The sequence below is a fragment of the Nesoenas mayeri genome (assembly GCF_963082525.1).
Source record: "Nesoenas mayeri genome assembly, chromosome: 30".
In the NCBI taxonomy this organism is placed as follows: Eukaryota; Metazoa; Chordata; class Aves; order Columbiformes; family Columbidae; genus Nesoenas; species Nesoenas mayeri.
In genome coordinates, this window is record NC_137564.1 from 131954 (window position 1) to 154505 (window position 22552).

Here is a 22552-nt window from a genome sequence, read left to right on the forward strand (position 1 = left end):
GCCAGCCCAGCCATTGCGGGAACGTGCCTTCCCCGGGACGCCCGGCTTTGTCCCGGTTGGTGCTTCCTTGGCGCTCAGCATCGGGCCCCAGGCACCGGCACTCAGCACCCGCGGCTTCCCGAGACGCTCAGAGCCGGCTCAGACGCCCCCGTCCCACGCACAGAGCAGCGGTTTGCGGCTTCAGGTGACGGTGATGCCACATCCCTCCCCTCCACACTCTCAGCAGCCTTTACACCTAGAGAACAAACAGTAAGTGTGTGCAACTGATTATTCTGTCCCCCCAAAAGACCCCCCAGGAGCCCCCACTCCATGCTGTTGTGTGTCCCCCTATTCTCCTCTGCTCTCTGGCAGGAGGCGCTGAGGGCAGAAGATGAGCTGGGGTCCTCCATAGAAAGGCTTTTTCACCCCCAAAACTTTAGTAGCAAACAGGCTACAAGACTTTTCTAATATTTTTTTAATATTATAAAATAATGGTGCTTGTTTCAAGCACAATGGGAGGCCAAGAAAGAGCTTGAGGTGCTGAAGTGAGTGGAGAGAAGGGAGTGGAGCTGGTGAGGGGCTGGAGCACAATGTGATGGAGACTGAGGGAGCTGGGGGTTCAGCTGGAGAACAGGAGCTGAGGGGAGACCTTCTGATCTCTGAACTGCCTGAAAGGAGCTTGGAGCCAGGGGGGTCGGGCTCTGCTCCCCAGGAACAAGCGCCAGGAGCAGAGGAAACGGCCTCAAGTTGCGCCAGGGGAGTCTGAGGTTGGATTTAGGAACAATTTCTCCCCCAAAGGGCTGTGGGGCATTGGAACAGGCTGCCCAGGGCAGTGCTGGAGTCACCAGCCCTGGAGGGCTGGACAGACGGACATGAGGTTCTCAGGACACGGGGCAGGGACAGGGGTGGGTTATGGTTGGACTTGATCATTTCTATTCCAACTGAAATCATTCTACAGTTCTATAAGAAGCCCCAGGACCGCGCCGGCTCAGGCTGCGTCTCTGTCCTGCAGGCGGGTTGCTGCCCATGGCTTCGGAGGAGGCTGCTGATGCAGGAGCGGAGCCCCTGGCCCCCGCGGACCCTGTGCTTGGGAAGAAGAGCAAGAAGAAAGGAAAGGGCAAGCCCAAGGGGGGCGCAGCTGCCCGGCAGGGAGGGGACGAGGCGGCTGAGATCGCGGCGCTCACGCGAGCCGGGCGCCGGGCGCTGGCGCTGGGCGACACGCGGGAAGCGCTAGGCTGCTTCAGGAAGGCGCTGCTTCTCTCCAGGGACACCGCGAGCCCCGGGCTCCGCCGCGCTTGCGCCTTCAACCTGGGGGCTGCCTACGTGGAGAGCGGGAAGCCCAAAAAGGGCCTCGAGTTCCTCCTGCATTCCCAGCCCTCGGAGGGGGAGAGCGGGGAGGACTTGGAGGACCTTTATTTCAACATCGGGGCAGCTCATGAAGGGCTCCGGGACTTTCCGAAAGCACTGGAGTGTTTTGGCAAAGCCGCCGGCCATGGCTGCGCGCCGCAGGCCGGCGGCCGAGCGGGGACCCACGTGCGGATGGGCTGCTGCTACCTGGGGCTGCGGGCGCCGGCGCGAGCCGCGCGGTGCTTCCTGGACGCCGCGCAGACCTACATGTCGGCCGCCAGCCCCGGGGCCGCCGCGGTGGCTCTGAGCAGGGCGAGCGGCTCCATGCTGCAGAGCCGGCGCTTCGGCCCGGCGGAGATCGCCGGGGTCCTCGCCCAGTGCCGCTCGCTCTGCGAGAGCATCCCCGACCCAGCCCTGCGAGGTAACGCCGCGCCGCAGCCTTTGCTCTCGGTGCCTTGGCGAGCGGCGCCCGCACGCAGCTCTCCCGTTCTGCCCCGCAGCGAAACTCTACGGTGACATCGGCCTCGGCTACTCCCAGCTCCGTATCTTCCCCCTGGCTGCCGAGAGCTTCCAGCAGGCCCTGGCGCTCTGCGGCACCGAGCCGGACCGGCGCAGGGAGGCTGCGCTGCTGCAGAACATGGGCGCTGCCCACAACGCCCTGCGCAGCTTCGGCACGGCCCTGGGCTGGCACCGGCGAGCGGCAGCGCTGCACAGTACGTCCCGCCGGGACCTCTTGCTTGTGGTTTTGGCAGATGTGCCGGCTCGGGATGGAGTCTCACGTCCCCCCTTGCAGGTGCTCTAGGGAACCGGAGGGCGCAGGGGCAGTGCTTTGGTAACCTGGCGTATGCCTGCAGCCAGCTCGGGAACCACGAGGCTGCAGTGGAAAACTACCTGCACGCCTTGCAAGCCTTCCGGGATTCAGGTAAGGGGAGGCACGGGCAAATCAGCCCTGCGCGGGAGCTCTGCAGCATCCGGATGCTGAGCAGACTGGAGCCAGGTGTGTGCCAGATCCAAAGGGCATCAGCAATGCTGCTTTGCTGGGATCTGGGCTGCAAAGAGCTGGGCCAGTGTTAGAGAGCGGTGCAGGGGAAAGGGAGCTGGGGGTCCTGGGGACAGCAGGGTGACCACGAGCCAGCACTGGGCCCTTGTGGCCAGGAAGCCAATGGGACCTGGGGTGGGTTAGAAGGGGGTGGTCAGTAGGTCAGAGAGGTTCTCCTGCCCCTCTGCTCTGCCCTTGAATAAAGGGTTTAGTTCAGACACTATAAGGATGCACTTGAGAAACATATATTTTATATATATGTGTATATATATATGTATATATGCAGCCATAGCATCCAGAGAACGCCCCATCTCATCTGATCTGGGAAGCTAAGCAGGGTCGGGCCCGGTTAGTACTTGGATGGGAGACCGTCCAGATACACAGCCATAGCACCCTGAGAACACCTGATCTGGGAAGCTAAGCAGGGTCGGGCCTGGTCCGTGCTTGGATGGGAGACCAGCTGGGTCCAGAGAGGTTCTCCTGCCCCTCTGCTCTGCCCTGGGGAGACCACACCTGGAATCTTGTGTCCAGTTGTGGCCCCTCAGTTCCAGCAGGACAGGGAACTGCTGGAGAGAGTCCAGCGCAGCCACCAAGATGCTGGAGGGAGTGGAGCATCTCCCGTGTGAGGAAAGGCTGAGGGAGCTGGGGCTCTGGAGGTGGACAAGAGGAGCCTGAGGGGGGACTCATTGCTGGGATCAAGATGGCAAGGGGCAGTGTCAGGAGGATGGAGCCAGGCTCTGCTGGTGACAACCAGGGACAGGACAAGGGGCAATGGGTGCAAACTGCAACACAGGAGGTTCCGCTGGCAGATGAGAAGCAACTTGTTGGGGTGAGGATGGCAGAGCCTGGCCCAGGCTGCCCAGGGAGGGTGTGGAGTCTCCTTCTGTGCAGACATTCCAACCCGCCTGGACACCTTCCTGTGTAACCTCAGCTGGGTGTTCCTGCTCCGGGGGGGTTGCACTGGATGGGCTTTCCAGGGCCCTCCAACCCCTGACATCCTGAGGTTCTGTCATTCAGTGCTGACTCTCTCCTTCACCCCCAGGAGACGTGCAGGGGCAGTGGCAGGTGTGTGAGGGGCTGGGATCATCCTGCTTCCACCTGGGACACCCCCAGAAAGCCATCGGGCACTACAAGGAGGCCCTGACTTTGCTTTCCCACTGCCAGGTAAGGCACAGCGGGGAAAGCCCCAGGGCCAGACCCTCCCATGCATCTCGAGGCATCTCCCCCAGCCCGCGTGGGCTCTCTCGTCCCCAGGACACCCCCAGATCTGCCCGCGAGCGGGTGGTGCACAAGCTCACGGACGCCATCCAGCACCAGCTCTGCCTGCGTGGCCGCCCGTCCCGCCGGGGGGGCTGGGCCCCCGCCCCGGTGAGCACCACCATGGGCTGGGGGGCACATTGGGGCGCTGGGACTGACACCCTAGCTGGGGCCGGTGGAGCGAGGCACCGGGGCGAGCGGGCAGGGGGACACGCGCCTGAAATCCCCGACTGTCCGTCTGTCCTACCAGGACTCCGACCACCCGCGGTTTTGCTCCACGCTGCCCCACAGCAGCAAGACGGGGAGCGAGGTGTGAGTAGGAAAGCTGCCATCCTGTCCCTCCCTCCATGGCCACATTCCCAGCATCACCCATGAGATAAACGTCCCTTCCTTTGACCCCAGGTCCTTTGCTGGGGCTGAGCGGTGTGTGTGTGTGCCAGGAGCGCATCCTGCGCATTCAGGTAAGAGGGTGCAAAATAAACCCGTGGCTTGAGCCATGCACCCATTTCCAGCACCGCCTGGCACTGCACTGCTGCCCACCCACCCTTCCTCCCCGCGGGCACAGGACCCCCGGCCGGCAGCCCCGCACCGCAGCGCCGCTGCCCATCCGAGGACACGGAGGGTCCCAGCGCCGCTCCGGGGTGTCACAGTGAGCTCCGCACTAACAGGTGGGTGAGCGAGGGGGGGACACCCCAATGCAGCTCCTTGCACCCACAGAGCAGGTTTTCCCCATTGTAGTAGCGGCAAATGTAACACAGCAAGTGGCATCACCCCAGGGACTTCATATGGTGAAAATCCACCCTGGGTGGTATTTGCAATCTAAGTTTATATAGATACAGAAGAAAGCAACTGGAATAAGGCAGTGACCGCAACTACAACGCAACAAGCTCACAAAAATAGCTTTGGTTGTTATTACATATTAGAGTTTTAACGATGTGTAACTCTGGGGAGTGTGTTTGAGGTAATTCAAGCTGGAATTTGGGGAGGCTTCAGTACTAAGGGGGGAGATTGTCACACGGATGCTCCCCGTCACCTCCACACGAGCATCTCTGCTTTGCCCCCAGTAACCTGAACGCCCCCCTTGGCCACGGCGGCGTCCGGCCGAGTAAGTACCAAAACTCAACCAGAGCTTCTCTTTGCCAAAGCGCCGAGGGCTGCGGTTCTCACGCCGCGTTTCACAGGGCACCGCGACCACCGAAGCCTCGGGCCGGGGTCCCTGGAGCGGTAGGTGACGGCCGGAGGAGCGGGAAAGGGAGGGGACGGGAGGTCTGGGTGTCCGTTGAGGGATGGAGACCCCCAGGGCAGGGCTGGGGACACCCCTGTTCCTCCCAAGGGCTGCGTTCCCAAGCCCAAAACCACAGGGCCTTGGGATTTTGGCGCTTTGCAGCCAACCCCAAACCCCGGCGCATTCAAGCGCCCCCCTCCTGTTATTCTGTATCCCCCTGGGAGCTCCGATGCCCGTTAAACTCAGCGGTCCCGCTGCCCACAGCGCCGCCAACAACCCCGCGTCGGGGACACGGGGACACGGGAACCGGGAGCCCCGCTCGAGGAAAAGGACCCTGTCCCTCATCTGCAGCCTCGTGTGACAGCAGAGGACACCGGGGAGGTGGCTCCGGCCCATGGCGGGACCGGCAGCGGGACCGGTCTGGATTGTGCGACCCCGACCGGGCCAAGCAGCCGGTGGGAGATCGTTTGGGGTGCTTGAGCCAACATGGTTTTGAATATGGTGCTTTGCCGTCTTCCTTTTGGTGATGGGTGTCCTGGAAGCGGGGGAGACTGTCTCTGTCTTTACCAATGATCTGGATGAGGGGGTCGAGTGCACCCCCAGTGGGTTCATGGACAAGACAAAGTTGGGAGGGAGTGTTGATGTGCTGAGGGCAGGAGGCTCTGCAGAGGGATCTGGATCGCTGGGCTGAGGCCAATTGTCGGAGTTCAACAAGGCCAAGTGCCGGGTCCTGCGCTTGGGTCACAACAACCCCATGGACGCTGCGGCTGGAAAAGGACCTGGGGGTGTTGGTGATGGGCTGAACATGAGCCAAGAGGCCACAGGATCCTGGCTGGGACCAGCACTGGTGTGGCCAGCAGGAACAGGGCAGTGAATGTCCCTGTGCTGGGAATGGGGAGGAAAAACCACGAATCCTGGGGGGAGTTTTGGGCTCCTCAGGACAAGGCTCAAAATGGCGGCACCAGAATCACCTCAGGGCTCAAAATGGCGGCACCAGAATCACCTCAGGGCTCAAAATGGTGGCACCAGAATCACCTCAGGGCTCAGAATGGCGGCCCCAGGGGTGGCGGGATCACCTCCCACCAAGAAAGGCCTTGAGGTGCTGGAGCGAGTGGAGAGAAGGGAGCGGAGCTGGTGAGGGGCTGGAGCACAATGTGATGGAGACTGAGGGAGCTGGGGGTTCAGCTGGAGAACAGGAGCTGAGGGGAGACCTTCTGATCTCTGAACTGCCTGAAAGGAGCTTGGAGCCAGGGGGGTCGGGCTCTGCTCCCCAGGAACAAGCGCCAGGAGCAGAGGAAACGGCCTCAAGTTGCGCCAGGGGAGGGTGAGGGTGGATTTAGGAACAATTTCTTCCCCAAAGGGCTGTGGGGCATTGGAACAGGCTGCCCAGGGCAGTGCTGGAGTCACCATCCCTGGAGGGCTGGACAGACGGACATGAGGTTCTCAGGACATGGGGCAGGGACAGGGCTGGGTTATGGTTGGACTCCATGATCCCGAGCGGCTTTTCCCACCCAAGTGCCCCATGACCGCAGCCGGGCTGCGAACCCGTGTTCCCCGGCTCCCGGGACGGCCGCCGCGCTCCGCCCCGCGCATGCTCCGTGCGCCGCGCTGCGCTGCGCAGGGGCCGTGCCCGCCGCATGCCGGGGCCGCGGGCGCTGCTGGGGCTGGGGCTGCTGGTGGCGGCGGCGGCGCGGGCGGGCGGGCGCTGCCCGGGCCGGGGCTGGGGCTGGGACCGGGGCTGGGACCGGGCCTGGTGCCGCCCCCGCCGCGCCATGCACGGGCCCAGCGCGGGGCCGCAGGGGCTCCGCTTCCTCGGGTACTGCTGGGAAGGGGACCCGGGGGGTACGCGGGAGGGGGCGCAACTGGAGGGGCGGCCCGAGGGTGGCAGAAGGTGCGGGGGATGCTTGGGGGCCCGCGGGGTGCAGGGAGGGTGCGAGGGGGTAACAGGGCGGAGGGGGGCCCGGGGTGGGCTCAGGGGGTGGGCAGGATGGGATGCAGAGGGGCTGGGTGGGACCCACGGGGTGCAGAGGGCTTGGGGGGGATCCATGGGGTACAGAGGGGTTGAGTAGGACCCATAGGGTACAGAGGGCTTGGGGGGGATCCATGGGGTGCAGAGGGGCTGGGTGGGACCCACGGGGTGCAGAGGGTTTGGGGGGGATCCATGGGGTGCAGAGGGGTTGGGGCGGGCCCATGGGGTGCGGAGGGGTTGGGGGGATCCATGGGGGTACAGAGGGGTTGGGGGGATCCATGGGGGTACAGAGGGGTTGGGGTGATCCATGGGGGTGCAGCAGGGTTGGGGGGATTCATGAGGTACAGAGGGGTTTGGGGGGATCCATGGGGGTGCAGAGGGGTTGGGGGGATTCATGGGGGTACAGAGGGGTTGGGTGGGACTGGAGGTGCAGAGGGTTTGGGGGGGAACCCATGAGGGTACAGAGGGGTTGGGTGGGACCCGTGGGGTACAGAAGGGTTTGGGGGGATCCATGGGGGTACAGAGGGGTTGCGGGGGACCCATTGGGGTGCAGAGGGTTTGGGGGGGAACCCATGACGGTACAGAGGCGTTGGGTAGGACCTGTGGGGTACAAGGGGTTGGGGGGGACCCATGGGGTGCAGAGGGTTTGAATAGGACCGATGGGGGTGCAGAGGGGTTGGGGGGGACCCATGGGGTGCAGAGGGGTTGAATAGGACCGATGGGGGTGCAGAGGGGTTGAATAGGACCGATGGGGTGCAGAAGGGCATGGGGGGGCTCAGTGTGTGGGGCTGGACTCAACCCCCTCCCACACTTGCTGGCACTTTGCAAATCTGAGGGGGGTGGCAGCTGCCCCTGAGCCCCCAGACCCCGGGGCCTGTCCCGTGTTTCGGTGCCTGTCCCGTGTTTGGACGCCCCTAGAGCCTCCGTCCTCTCCCCCAGGCAGGATGAAGCCCAGGCCATTGACCAGGAGCTCTTCACCGAGTACAAGTTCAGCGTGGACCAGCTGATGGAGCTGGCGGGGCTGAGCTGCGCCACCGCCATCGCCAAGGTGGGCGCGCAGGAGCCAGGCAGAGCCCCCGGGGTGTCCCGGTGGTCCCCGCTTCCCCAGCATAACCCTCCACCTCCCGTCCCACGCAGGCCTACCCGCCCAGCTCCTTCACCACGAGCCGGCCCAGCGTGCTGGTCGTGTGCGGGCCGGGGAACAACGGCGGCGATGGCTTGGTGTGCGCCCGGCACCTCAAAATGTTTGTGAGTGTCTCGTGCAGGCGGCTGCACGTTCCCCCCGCACCCCTGAGCTTTGGGGTTCCTGCTCTCGGTGCCCGGGTGCTCTTCATGTCCCTCTTGCTCTTGCAGGGCTACGAGCCAACCGTGCATTACCCCAAGCGCCCCAGCAAGCCGCTGTTTGAAGGTTTGACCACCCAGTGCCAGAAGATGGACATCCCCTTCCTGCCCGAGTTCCCGGCTGAGGTGAGGAGCAGCCCCTGGTTCAGGAGCAGCCCCTGGTTGAGAAGCAGCCGTGCCCAGGGCTGTTTTCCACCGTTTTCCATCCCCACCGCAGGCTGCGCTCATCGATGAGCTCTACGGCTTGGTGGTGGATGCGATTTTCGGGTTCAGCTTCAAGGGCGCGGTGCGGGAGCCCTTTGGCAGCATCCTCAGCACCCTGGAGCGCATCACGGTGCCCATCGCCAGCATCGACATCCCCTCGGGTGAGTAACGGCCAGACCTACCGCAGTAACGGGGTCTCGCAGGCTCCAGCCTGGTCTTGGTGTTTGTTGCAGGCTGGGACGTGGAGAAGGGGAAGGCGGACGGTCTGCAGCCTGACATGCTCATCTCGCTGACGGCACCCAAGAAGGCAGCGATGCATTTTGCTGGCCGCTACCACTTCCTCGGGGGCAGGTTCGTGCCCCCTGCGCTCCAGAAGAAATACGCTCTGAATCTGCCACCGTACCCCGAGACGGACTGTGTCCTGCAGCTCAGCAAGACCTGAGGACGGGCAGCCCAGGGTGGGGGGCTCGGGGTGCGAGACTGGGCTGCAGCGCAGCAAATCGCAGCCTAATTCTGCCAAAGCCACCGCTCTCTGCGAGGAGGATGCTCAGCACCTCTTTGGGTTTCAGTCCTACCCAGCTCTGGCCGAAGGATCAAAGTTTGGTGGCCAAAAGCCCCCCCTGAGCTCTGGACTGAAGGGGCAGTTGCCAGGCAGGCTGGGCTCGCTCCCTAATCTGAGTGCTTTGGGGTGCAGACGCAGTCCAGGGTTTGCTACGTAGCTCACGCCACGATAGTTTTGCTGCAATAAAGATTTATTGATGCCCTTGAAAAAATATGTCAGTGCTCTGCGAGATCTGTCCCCTTGTGTCCTGTGACTGACCCACAACAAACAGGTCCCTGCCCCTGGGATCTGGGGCCACCCCTGATGGGAGGAAGGCTCACGGGGTGAAATAAAAGCTCGATCCAGCTCCAGATGAACCAGTCCCAGCTCAGCAGCCCCAGCACAGTGCTGTGCTGCACCTGGGAAGAGCCTGAGGCACCCATGGGTGCCCACCAGCACCGGCGCGCAGGATCTGGACCCTCCCAGGCAGACGGTGCCAGCAGCTCAGCAGCACGGCAGCCCTGGCCCTCGCTCACTCTGCCTCCCTCTTCCTCTTCTTCCTCTTCTTCCTGGGGCAGTGCCCAGCCTGGTCTGGCCCATCTGTGTCTTCTAGAGGTACCTCTGTCTCAGCCAGCTCTGCTTTGTCCTTCTTTGGCTCTGCCAGCTCTGCTTTGTCCTCCTGCTTCTTTTTCTTCCTCTCACCCACCTCTTGTTTGTCCACATTCTCCTCCTCCTGCTTCTTTTTCTTCCTCTCACCCACCTCTTGTTTGTCCACATTCTCCTCCTCCTGCTTCTTTTTCTTCCTCTCACCCACCTCTTGTTTGTCCACATTCTCCTCCTCCTGCTTCTTTTTCTTCCTCTCACTCACCTCTTGTGTGTCCACATTCTCCTTCTCCTGCTTCTTTTTCTTCCTCTCACCCACCTCTTGTGTGTCCACATTCTCCTCCTCCTGCTTCTTTTTCTTCTTCTTCCTCTTCACAACCTTCTCCTCCTCTCCCGCCACCTCCTCTTCTCCACTTGGCTCCTGGCTCTGCAGCACCTGAGCATCAACTTCATCCCTGCACGATTTCCCTTTCTTCTTCTTCTTCTTCTTCTCCTGCTTGTCCGCTGTCGGGCTGCTCTCCAGGGGCTCCTTCTGCCGGTACGTGGCCAGGAAAGCTCGCTCCTGCTCCTCCAGGCGCGCCAGCTTGGCGCTCATGGTCAAGCCATGACGGGCACCCCTGCAACAACCACGGGCAGCTGGGGTCTGGCACCTCCTGGCCGAGGAACGCGCCCCCCAGCCTGTTTGAAAGGGGGAGCCCACCCGTGCATCACCAAACCACTCACTTGTGCGCCGTGCGGCCCCCGCACGCTCGCATCAGCTCCTCATCCGTCAGCCTGCGGGACACAGAGGGGACACGTCACCCCCCAGCGTGGGGAAGGGGCTCCCCATCGCAGCCTTCATCCCTCCCCACCGCTGCATGGTGGAGATGGACATGAGGTGCTGCCCCAGCCTCGCCTGCGGGCCGAAGAGAGGTCCAGCTTCTCCTCATCCTCCTCCTCGTCGCCTCCAGAGCCAGCGGGCAACGTCGTGGCCTCCTCCCCATGCGCCGTGAGCGTGGCCGACTGCAGGGAGACATGGAGACATGGATAAGGGGGACCCGAGGGCCATGGCGCGATCAGCCCGGACGCACCAGCTGCTCCCCGAGGCGCCATCCCAGGCCCGTTACCTTCACAAAGCGGCCGTACAACATGTTGCCGGCGCTGCCGGCCTTGCGGGGCTTCTTGTTGCTGATCCTGACCCCCTGCTCAGAAAGCCTCTTCATGGAGACGCCGTCCTGGGGCAGGGAGAGAGTTGCAAAGGGGTCTGAGAGAGTTGCAACGCACCCCTCTGCCACCACGCGCTGTTAGGGGCTGTGGGGACACATAGTGACAGTGCAGAGGCCACCAAAGGTGACCCTGTGGGAACAGCAGGATGTGTGGTTCCAGCTAAATGGCCTTGGACAGGTTATACAGAAGTATGTTTTTTATGAGCGTAAGGACAGTGAGAATGATATCGCGGGTCGGAAAACCACCACTATATGTACGATCACAGTATCACAGTATGTTTGGGATTGGAAGGGACCTCAAAAGCTCATCCAGTCCAATCCCCCCATGGAGCAGGAACGCCCAGGTGAGGTCGCACAGGAACATGTCCAGGGGGGTTTTGAATGTCTGCAGAGAAGGAGACTCCACAACCCCCCTGGGCAGCCTGTTCCAGGCTCTGCCACCCTGAGAAGAAGTTTCTTCTCAAATTTAAGTGGAAACTCTTGTGTTCCAGCTTGATCCCATTACCCCTTGTCCTATCATTGTTTGCACCGAGAAGAGCCTGGCTCCATCCTCGTGGCACTCACCCTTTAGATATTTATAAACATTAATAAGGTCACCCCTCAGTCTCCTCTTCTCCAAACTAAAGAGCCCCAGCTCCCTCAGCCTTTCCTCATAAGGGAGATGCTCCACTCCCTTCAGCATCTTTGTTGCCCTACGCTGGACCCTCTGCAGCAGTTCCCTGTCCTGCTGGAACTGAGGGGCCACAACTGGACACAAGATTCCAGGTGTGGTCTCCCCAGGGCAGAGCAGAGGGGCAGGAGAACCTCTCTGGACACAGCTGGGCTCCCATCCAAGCATTGACCAGGCCCGACCCTGCTTAGCTTCCCAGATCAGACAAGATGGGGCACTCTCAGGGTGCTATGGCTGTATATATTTTATATATATATGTATATATGTTTCTCAAGTGTATCCTGATAGTATCTGAACTAAACCCTTTATTCAAGGGCAGAGCAGAGGGGCAGGAGAACCTCTCTGACCCACTGACCACCTCCTTCTAACCCACCCCAGGTCCCATTGGCTTCCTGGCCACAAGGGCCCAGTGCTGGCTCATGGTCACCCTGTTGTCCACCAGGACCCCCAGGTCCCTTTCCCCTACACTGCTCTCTAATATGTAATTTCCCAAGCTATACTGGAACCTGGGGTTGTTCCTGCCCAGATGCAGGACTCTACACTTTCCCTTGTTAAATTTCATCAGGTTATTCCCCGCCCAACTCTTCAGCCTGTCCAGGTCTCTGATGGCAGCACAGCTTCCAGTGTCACCCACTCCTCCCAGCTCGGTGTCACCAGCAAACTCTCTGACAGTCACTCTATTCCCTCGTCTAAATCGTTAATGAATATATTGAATAATACTGGCCCCAGTACTGCCCCCCTGAGGCACTGCACTGGATACTGGCCTCCAACTAGACTCCGCACCATTGACCACCACGATGTGTGAACGTTGGGCCTGGGCGTGTGAATGAGCGGGTCGGAACGCCGCCCACAAGATACGCGACTGAAGACAGTCACAACATGAGTTCACAGAATCACAGAATCGACTGGGTTGGAAAAGCCCTCAGAGATCATCGAGTCCAACCCTTGGTCCAACTCTAGTCTGTTTACTAGATCATGGCACTAAATGTCATGTCCAACCTCACTTTAAAAACCTCCAGGGATGGCAAGTCCAGCACCTCCCTGGGCAGCCATTCCAATGCCTGACCACTCTCTCTGTAAAGAATTTCTTCCTAATATCCAGCCTAAATTTCCCCTGGCAGAGTTTAAGCCCATGGCCCCTTGTCCTATTGCTGATGCCTGGGAGAAGAGCCCAATCCCCACCTGGCTAGAACTGCCCTTCAGGTAGTTCTAGAGAGTGCTGAGCTCAGCTCTGAGCCTCCTCTTCTCCAGACTAAACAAGCCCAGCTCCCTCAGCCTCTCCCCATAGGGCTTGTGCTCAAGTCCCTTCACCAGTCGTGTTGCTCTTCTCTGGACCCGCTCCAGCACTTCAATGTCTTTCCTGAACTGAGGGGCCCATGAGTTTGGTGTGTTTGGGATAATATCTTTTGTACAAACGTCCAGAGCTGTTAATAAAAGAAGGCTCAGCTCTGCCTGGCTCTGCTCTCGCCGCTAACAAGAACTCTGAGCCTGTGCATCTCTGTCTGCATCTAGATGTCGTTCCTCATCACTGCACGACCTCAAATCCCGCTCCTGTTGTTGAGCCCCATCCCGGCCCGACCAGAGCACCCTACCTGCCCGGTCTCCACCGCGACGTTGGCGGCCGCCTCGTTGAAGACGTGGTCCCACCAGTGGAAGGTGAACGGCTCTGCCGCGTCGTGTCCCACCTGCGGGGCATAGAGGAGCCACCGAAACAGCTGCAGCGCTCGGCGGCCCCTCGGGCCGAGCCCAGCGGGGCAGGGAGACGCTCACCCCCGCGGTGTCGCACTTGACCTTCACCCGGATGGCCTCGGCGATGCCGTCCTCCCGCTTGCCCAGCCCCTGCCCTGCGGACAACGGGACCTGTCACTGCGGCCGGGGAGCCCACCAGGGCTACGGGACCACAAGTGTTGGGGTGACACCGGGGCCGGGCCCTGCGCCTCGGGAAGGGGAACAGGGGAGTGGAGGGGACCGGGGAACTGACGGGGACCGGGGAACTGGGGAATCGGAGAGGACCGAGGAACTGATGGGGACCAGGGAACTGATGGGGACCAGGGAACCGGTGGGGACCAGGGAACCGGTGGGGACCAGGGAACCGGTGGGGACCAGGGAACCGGTGGGGACCGGGAAACTGATGGGGACCAGGGAACTGATGGGGACCGGTGAACCGGCGGGGACCGGGGAACTGGGGAACCGGAGAGGACCGAGGAACTGACGGGGACCAGGGAACTGATGATGGGGACCAGGGAACTGATGATGGGGACCGGGGAACTGATGGTGGGGACCGGGGAACTGATGGTGGGGACCGGGGAACTGATGGTGGGGACCGGGGAACTGATGGTGGGGACCGGGGAACTGATGGTGGGGACCGGGGAACTGGGGAACCGGAGAGGACCGAGGAACTGATGGGGACCGGGGAACTGATGGGGACCGGGGAACCGGCGGGGACCGGGGAACCGGAGGAGACCGGGGAACCGGAGGAGACCGGGGAACCGGAGGAGACCGGGGAACCGGCGGGGACCGGGGAACCGGCGGGGACCGGAGAGGACCGGGGAACTGATGGGGACCGTGGAACCGGCGGGGACCGGGAACGCCTGGCCCGCGCCGGACAGTGTGGGCGGTCGGGGATACGCAGGGGAGCGCGGAGCGGAGCCGGGGGGGCCGAGGCGAGCCCGGTGCAGCCCTCACCTCGCCGCCAGCCGTGGCGCCGCAGCTGGTTCTCCGCGAAGCGCATCCCGCGGCCCGGCGGCTCCGCTCCGCTCATGGCGGCGGCTCCGGGGGCGGCGGCTCCGGTGGGGTCGCGGGCTCCGGCCGGTCCCGCCGCCGCTTCACGTGTAGCCGCCGCCCGGCAGGGAGCGCTGGGTGCGTGCGCACGCACGGCCGGAAGGGGCGGGGCCGGGCAGCTGCGCGTGCGCGGCGAGAGCGCGGCGGGAACGGGCGGGCACGCGCGCGGCGGAGGGGGCGGAGCGGGCACGGGCACGAGGATGCGGGGGGACACGGGTGGACCCGGACATTGGGACACGGACACGGGGACACAGACATGGGGGACACGAACACGGGGACACGGACACGAGGACACGGACATGGGGACGGGGACACAGGGACATGGGGGACACGGACACGGGGGGACACAGACACGGGGGGACACGGACACGCGGGACACGGACACGGGGACACAGACATGGGGGACACGAACACAGGGACACGGACACGGGGACACGGACATGGGGACGGGGACACAGGGACATGGGTGACACAGGGACATGGGGGACACGGACACGGGGACATAGACGTGGGGGGACACGGACATGGGGACGGGGACACAGGGACATGGGGGACACGGACACGGGGGACACGGACACGGGGACACGGACATGGTGACGGGGACACAGGGACATGGGGGACACAGACACGGGGACACAGACGTCGGGGGACACGGACACGGGGGACACGAACACAGGGACACGGACATGGGGACGAGGACACACAGACACGGGGACATGGACACACGGGGACACAGACACGGGGGGACACGGGGATATGGACACGGGGACACGAACACGGGGACATGGACATGGGGACACATGGACACGGGGGACATGGGGAAACAGACACAGGAAACAGGACGGGGACACGGGACACAGACACGGGGAAATGGACACGGGTGACTATGGACTTGGGCACACAGACACGGGGACATGGACATGGACACGGGGACACGGACATGGGGGCAACATGGACACAGGGACACGGACATGGGGGCGACATGGACACAGGGATGGGGACACGAGGGTACACGGGGAGACGGGGGGACACAGACAGACACGGGGACACCCTGACATGGGTATACAAACGTGTGCACACACGCACTCACATGCACGCACACACACACATACACACCCGTGCACGCACACGTGCACACGCGTGCACTGACACACGTACACGTGCACAGACACACGTACACGTGCACACGCGTGCACTGACACACGCACACGTGCACACGTGTGCACAGACACGCACACGTGCACAGACACACGCACACGTGCACAGACACACGTACACGTGCACACGCGTGCACTGACACACGCACACGTGCACAGACACGCACACGTGCACAGACACGCACACGTACACACACGTGCACAGACACACGCACGCTTGCAGATACTCACGTGAGCACATGACGCACACAATACATGTGCACACTTGCACGCACACACGTGCACACACAATACATACACACCAACCCCCCACCGCTGGGGCTGCAGTTGCACACCCCCCCCTCGCCAGCTGGGGTGTGACAGGAACACACACGTGTGTTGCACGCACACTGTACACACCGGTGCCTGTGCACCACGTGTACACACTACATGCATATGGCACGCACACACGCACTATACATGCAGTTGCATGGCGTGCATGCCTGCTACTTGCTGCCTGCTTTGCACGTGTGCTGGTGCTGTGGGGGGCAGAGGGGGCTCTGCAGCCTCAGGGGTGCGTGTGCCCCCGTGTGCTCTTGCACGCATGTGTGCAGCGCAGCTGGAAAGCCCCGTGTAAAGCGCGCTCCAGCACTTTGCCATGCAGCGGGGGCTGCTTGCTATTCCCAAGGGGCTGTGCAGTGTGTGGGGCCAGATCCTGAGCTGGTGCTGCGGTGTTTGCACGGCCCTGGAGCCCCATTTGTGACCCCCCCCCCCAAGTCTGTATATCCCATGGCCCGGCCAGGCCAAGCCGCGCTGTGTCCTTGTCCCTCCCAGCTCCAGCCCTTCGCCAGCTGCCACTCAAAGCTGTCACCAAGGCCAGCCTATTGCCAGGCCAGTCTCGCTATAAGACACCCAGCAGCTGCCAGCACCCAGGGCTCAGCTGCGCCTGCAGAGCCGGGGACACCCACTCCAGCACCCCTCATCCCGCTGGCCCAAGTGACGCCGCGAGGATGGAGCCGGGTACCCCTATGGCAGCCCGGAGCTCCCCTTTCTGCGCTTCCTAAAGCGGGACAAGGACGCAGCGCAGCGGGAGGCAGCACTGGGGGGGTGTCCCCGTGCAAACGCTTCGACCTCCCCGCACCGTCCGGAACGAGCAACCCGGAGCTGCCGCGAACTCCAGCGTGAGCTGCGAGAGTCGCAGGTCCCAGGTGAGCGTGGGCGCGATGACGCACGTGACGGGGGGTGCAATGGGGCGAGCGTTGCGCAATGGGGCGCCCGCGCTGTGTGTGCCGGGCAACGCGCCGTGCCCACGTATAGCATAAGCACCGGCTTCGTACTTTGCACCGCTGCAAGTCACACGCAGGAGAAGCGTTTTGCTGGCGTGGCCGAGGGTTTGGGGATGTCCCCCCAGCACTCCCATAGCCCCCCATGCTTGGCTTTCCCACTCAAACACAGCGTCCTGGCTGCCTTCCCCTCCCGCCACCCTCAATAACAGTGCTGGGGGTTTATGTCCAGGGTTGTGCTGAGCCGGGAGGATGTATCAGCCCAGAGTCCACAGGGCAGCAGCCTTGACTGCTCCATATTTCACCGCTATCTGCTCTGTCTGCTGGGGTGAAAAATAAGCAGCAATAACCTTCGTGGAGGAGCCGTCTCACGGCCGCGCCGCAGACGCGTCTCAGGAGGCGGCGAAACGGAGGCAGCGATGTGGGGGGATTCCCAGCAGGGGCACCCAGGAAAATGTGAGCAGGGCAGGATTGACCACCTCGAAATCTGCTGGAAGTAGAGCAGAGCCCCTTTTGGAGCTGCGTCTCCAGCCACCCGCAGTTTGGGCTCATGGGTGGATCAGGGCTGAGCTGGAGCGAGACCCATCGCTGGCACCGGGCAGGGGGATGTTAGATACAACCGTGAAGCCCCTCAGGCCCCCTGGTGCACAACAGAAACCCAGCAGGTTTAGCGGGTGACAGGCGTGCAGCCACAAATGCATCAGCCAGAGCCAACCGGACGCTGTGCAGGGTATGGAGGGGCGCACGGGGACACAGAGATGATGGAGTGGAGCATCTCCCGTGTGAGGAAAGGCTGAGAGAGCTGGGGCTCTGGAGCTGGACAAGAGGAGCCTGAGGGGGGACTCATTGCTGGGGCTCAAGATGGCAAGGGGCAGTGTCAGGAGGATGGAGCCAGGCTCTGCTGGTGACAACCAGGGACAGGACAAGGGGCAATGGGTGCAAACTGCAACACAGGAGGTTCCGCTGGCAGATGAGAAGCAACTTGTTGGGGTGAGGGTGGCAGAGCCTGGCCCAGGCTGCCCAGGGAGGGTGTGGAGTCTCCTTCTGTGCAGACATTCCAACCCGCCTGGACACCTTCCTGTGTAACCTCAGCTGGGTGTTCCTGCTCCGGGGGGTTGCACTGGATGAGCTTTCCAGGGCCCTCCAACCCCTCACACTCTGGGGTTCTGTGACTCTGTGACACGCAGGTGCCCAACCAGCACATCTCTCCCTTTCTCTCTCCCCAGGCAGCTCCAGCCGGGCTCTATGGACAACCCTGTGCCGCCCACACGTCCTCCATCCCCGGGCAGGCTGGAAGACTTGTGATTTTGTTGTTTCCAATGTCAACGGGAGCAAACAACAAATCCCAGTCTCCGCCCTGCCCGGGGCACAGGCTCCGCACCGCGTCCAGCCCTGGCGAAACGTGGTGAAACAACGTGGTGAAACGTGGTGAAACAATGTGGTGAAACGTGGTGAAACAATGTGGTGAAACGTGGTGAAACGACGTGGTGAAACGACGTGGTGAAACAACGTGGTGAAACGTGGTGAAACAACGTGGTGAAACGTGGTGAAATGTGGTGAAACGTGGTGAAACAATGTGGTGAAACGTGGTGAAACGTGGTGAAACGACGTGGTGAAACGTGGTGAAACAACGTGGTGAAACGTGGTGAAATGTGGTGAAACGTGGTGAAACAATGTGGTGAAACGTGGTGGAACATGGTGAAACAATGTGGTGAAACGTGGTGAAACAACGTGGTGAAATGTGGTGAAACGTGGTGAAACAATGTGGTGAAACAATGTGGTGAAACGTGGTGAAACAATGTGGTGAAACAATGTGGTGAAACGTGGTGAAACAATGTAGTGAAACGTGGTGAAACAACGTGGTGAAACAACGTGGTGAAACATGGTGAAACGTGGTGAAACGTGGTGAAACAATGTGGTGAAACATGGTGAAACAATGTGGTGAAATGTGGTGAAATGTGGTGAAACGTGGTGAAACAACGTGGTGAAACATGGTGAAACAACGTGGTGAAACAACGTGGTGAAACATGGTGAAACGCGGTGAAACGTGTTGAAACAACGTGGTGAAACGTGGTGAAACTGTGGTGAAACAATGTGGTGAAACGTGGTGAAACAACGTGGTGATACGTGGTGAAACATGGTGAAACAACGTGGTGAAACGTGGTGAAACAACGTGGTGAAACGTGGTGAAACAATGTGGTGAAACGTGGTGAAACAACGTGGTGAAACAACGTGGTGAAACGTGGTGAAACAACGTGGTGAAACGTGGTGAAACGTGGTGAAACTGTGGTGAAACAATGTGGTGAAACGTGGTGAAACAACGTGGTGAAACGTGGTGAAACAACGTGGTGAAACGTGGCCGGGGCTGCGCCGCCAGCCACGGGGAACCGGGTATCAACTTGCCGGAGAAATTAAAAATAAACCAAGTCAGAGCAAGGTGAAAATGGACCTGAAGGCAACAGGGTCACGTCCTGTGGGCAGGTGGCCGAGCCGCGCTCTAAAACGTGATTTTCTGCCCCAAAATTCTACAGAATTGGGTGGGGAGGCCGAGGAGCATCATTCAGCCCCCTCTACCTCACGGCTCCCATGGCTGAGCAAAGAAGCCACAGCAATTCAACCCTGCAACACCTCCCTCCTTCACGTTTAAGAGGTTTTATTTCAGTTTGAAGTGTTAGGTTTGGTTATTGGGGGAAAATGCTGCCGTTCTCCTCCAGGGAGGAAGGTCGAATAAAGTGAAAATAAGTTCTTGACAGCAGAAATCTCTCTGAATCAATCAGCCAGATTCGCCGTTACCTGCTGAGGAAATTGCTCTTTCCGTTACATTTTAAAGGAATTAATTCTATTTATCAGAGAAAAATGAGAGGGAACAGTCGGTGAGAAACACCTTTGGGAAATTCCTCAGGGAAGCGGAGATACAACGGCGAGAAAGTGCAATTGTTGCTCTGAAAGAGGGTTTTGAACGGCACATTAGGGAGGATTAGGGAAAGCTCTCCGGAGGGGATTACGGTTTCACTATAAAGCTCCTTCTCCTCCGTCCTCAAAGCCGCATGTTCCGACCCAGCCCGGGACGACCCGGGCCAGGCTGGAAGAGCCGAGTCCCCTGTGGGGACATGGGGCTGGGGGGCTGCATTCAAACCCCCAGACCGCCCCCTGCCAGCCCCGCTGGGGAACGTGCAGGACCGGCCCCCACAGCCATTCTCCCCCATTTTGAGAGGGGGACTGCGGCTGCTCCCGCCAACCCGCCCAGAGCGCAGGCTGGAGACTCCACAGGCCCCGGCACAGGGGAAGGGAATGGGTGACAGCGGCTGAACATGAGCCAAGAGGCCACAGGATCCTGGCTGGGACCAGCACTGGGGTGGCCAGCAGGAACAGGGCAGTGAATGTCCCTGTGCTGGGAATGGGGAGGAAAAACCGCAAATCCTGGGGGCAGTTTTGGGCCCCTCAGGACAAGGCTCAAAATGGCAGCACCAGAATCACCTCAGGGCTCAAAATGGCGGCACCAGAATCACCTCAGGGCTCAGAATGGCGGCACCAGAATCACCTCAGGGCTCAAAATGGCGGCACCACAATCACCTCAGGGCTCAGAATGGCGGCCCCAGGGGTGGCGGGATCACCTCCCACCAAGAAAGGCCTTGAGGTGCTGGAGCGAGTGGAGAGAAGGGAGCGGAGCTGGTGAGGGGCTGGAGCACAATGTGATGGAGACTGAGGGAGCTGGGGGTTCAGCTGGAGAACAGGAGCTGAGGGGAGACCTTCTGATCTCTGAACTGCCTGAAAGGAGCTTGGAGCCAGGGGGGTCGGGCTCTGCTCCCCAGGAACAAGCGCCAGGAGCAGAGGAAACGGCCTCAAGTTGCGCCAGGGGAGGGTGAGGGTGGATTTAGGAACAATTTCTTCCCCAAAGGGCTGTGGGGCATTGGAACAGGCTGCCCAGGGCAGTGCTGGAGTCACCATCCCTGGAGGGCTGGACAGACGGACATGAGGTTCTCAGGACATGGGGCAGGGACAGGGCTGGGGAACGATTGGACTCTTGACCCCGAGGGGCTTTCCCAACCAAAGTGATTCTCTGATTCTGTGATTCTTTTCTGCTCCCGAGCCACCAGGATGCCCAGAGCATCAGTTGCAGCAGCTACAGGGAAGAGCTCGCAAACCCCGCTCAAGAAACAAGGCTCAGCACAACCTTGAGGGAAATTGCTCCTGTAAGGGCTGAGCGGTTGGGAAAAGCTCATCCTTGTCGCCATGGGGGGATGCGACTGTTCCCCCAGCCCTGCTTCAGCACCAAAGCCACGAACCCACCCGGCTGCTCCGCACAAGGGCGGCAAAGCCCCTCGGCAGCGGCGACACCGAGCGCAGAAGGTGCCAGCGTTGCCAGATTGCCCCGGGGAAGCTGCCGAGCCGGTAGATGAACATCAGCCGCAAACAGAGGCTGCAAGGCAAGACAGCAGCCTGCCCTGTTATCTTTATTGTAGCACCTTGGCTGGCAGCAGGTGAGGAATGATCTCAGGCTGACACAGGAGTGGATGCTGCCATGTGGACAGGCAGAAGAAATGTGTTTTCCTGCTTAAACAAGCAGAGACGGCTGAGGAGCGAACGGTCTCCTCGCTTCTCCCCACATAGATGACGATCATCATCCTCCGATGGGAAGCGCTGGAGCAAACCCTCCATGAGCTCGCAAAGGTCCACAGCGCCCTCTGCAAACGCAGGACCCCAGGTTAAGAATTAAACCCCCTCACACGCAGATCCCACGCCCGCGTGTGATTTACGCACCGGCACATCTTGCTCACACCGAGGAAGGAGCTGGAAGGACCGCGGCTGGCCAGAAACGGCTGTTTGGGACTAGTTTTGCTGGTGAAAGAGGTTCAGATGTAGCGCACGACCTTATCACAAAGATGGGGGTACACCCCGGTGCCCATGGCCAAGCAGCATCACTTCTCTTCCAGCTGCCTTTGTGCCTTTACTGGTTGCCCCATCCTCTGTCTGCAACTCCTACGACACGTTGTTCGCACGGGTACGGAGCCTTTGCAGAGATAAATAGACCTTAGTTGCAGGCACAGGACATCTGCCAAATCCAAGGGATCACCAGGGACCACAAAGGCCTCATTTGCGCTCATTTTTAGCTGCAAAGAGGCCAAATAACATTAATAAAGAGCTCAGACCCTACCAGCGCAACCAGGAGCTTCAATACCCATCCTTACGCAACTTCTAGCAGATGCATTTTATGTTTGAAGAGAGGTCGCAAAAAGAAACCCATGTGTATGTGCACAGCCTCCGAGAGGAGAGATTAAAGCTCAGCTTTCTGAACCCTCGTCTAAAAAGCCCCTGGTCTTGTTGTGATGCATGTTGCAGAAAGGCAGGAGCGTTTCCAGCCCACGTGCGCTCCCGTGTTTTCTCAAGCGGCTGCTTCTCCACCCACGCGCTCCCAACACCAGCGGGTATTGATAGATCCCGTCTCCAACGCGACGCCGGGTACAGCAGGTTTTACAGGTATCCAGGAAAGCAGCGCTGGATCCCTCCCACTCCCTCTCACTGCCCAGTCCCACCCTGCCACAAGAAACTTCAAAACCCCCAAACAAGCGCATTAACAGCCCGCAAACAGCGAGCACTGCGATTGCTACGGAAAAGCGGGGGTGAAACCCGCTGTGCCCAGAGCTGCACGGGTGCCCCAAACACCCCCGGGGGCAGCAGAACGCACCGGCTGCTCCTGGGCTGGGTGTCAGGTCACCCAGACAAAGAACGACCGAGAACAGAAGCATTTTGGTTGGAAATGAGCTTTAAGATTGAGTCCAAGCGTTAACCTGATGCTGGTACTGCCCCATGTCCTGAGAACCTCATGTCCGTCTGTCCAGCCCTCCAGGGATGGCGACTCCAGCACTGCCCTGGGCAGCCTGTTCCAATGCCCCACAGCCCTTTGGAGAAGAATCATCCCCAAGATCCCATCTCCAATCTCTATTTGTGATGCTGAGGGTGGGGAGACTCTG

General features: G+C 60.8%; 3 protein-coding genes across 3 annotated transcripts; 2 read left to right on the forward strand and 1 right to left on the reverse strand.

Annotated features, from left to right (window-relative positions):
• Positions 1 to 1005: 1005 nt before the first annotated feature.
• Positions 1006 to 3938, forward strand: TTC24 (tetratricopeptide repeat domain 24; the record flags this gene model as incomplete). The annotated part of the gene is made up of 6 exons (XM_080361093.1): positions 1006 to 1747; positions 1827 to 2039; positions 2120 to 2248; positions 3408 to 3529; positions 3620 to 3733; positions 3873 to 3938. The coding sequence occupies 6 exons, from the start codon at positions 1006 to 1008 to the stop codon at positions 3936 to 3938; spliced, it is 1386 nt and encodes a 461-aa protein (XP_080217219.1).
• Positions 3939 to 6484: 2546 nt separating this feature from the next.
• NAXE (NAD(P)HX epimerase) lies at positions 6485 to 8803 on the forward strand (the record flags this gene model as incomplete). The annotated part of the gene is made up of 6 exons (XM_080361163.1): positions 6485 to 6663; positions 7756 to 7864; positions 7954 to 8064; positions 8170 to 8283; positions 8375 to 8522; positions 8595 to 8803. 6 exons carry the CDS (start codon positions 6485 to 6487, stop codon positions 8801 to 8803), a joined length of 870 nt encoding a protein of 289 aa, XP_080217289.1.
• Positions 8804 to 9421: 618 nt separating this feature from the next.
• On the reverse strand, positions 9422 to 14222 carry GPATCH4 (G-patch domain containing 4). The gene is made up of 7 exons (XM_080361162.1): positions 14066 to 14222; positions 13151 to 13224; positions 12973 to 13065; positions 10612 to 10719; positions 10401 to 10507; positions 10229 to 10279; positions 9422 to 10122 (listed from the first exon to the last, which is right to left on the reverse strand). The coding sequence occupies exons 1-7, from the start codon at positions 14139 to 14141 to the stop codon at positions 9435 to 9437; spliced, it is 1197 nt and encodes a 398-aa protein (XP_080217288.1). The 5' UTR covers positions 14142 to 14222; the 3' UTR covers positions 9422 to 9434.
• Between the last annotated feature and the right edge of the window lie 8330 nt (positions 14223 to 22552).

What these genes read in the sequence shown, in the direction of transcription:
- GPATCH4 (XM_080361162.1), bottom strand. Translation starts at nt 14,141, where the DNA reads ATGAGCGGAGCGGAGCCGCCGGGCCGCGGGATGCGCTTCGCGGAGAAC. An exon ending in TCGCGGTGGAGACCGGGCAG is followed by an intron (nt 10,720 to 12,972) that starts GTAGGGTGCTCT and finishes TCCCTGCCCCAG; the next exon opens with GACGGCGTCTCCATGAAGAG. An exon ending in GGGGGCCGCACGGCGCACAA is followed by an intron (nt 10,123 to 10,228) that starts GTGAGTGGTTTG and finishes TGGTTGTTGCAG; the next exon opens with GGGTGCCCGTCATGGCTTGA.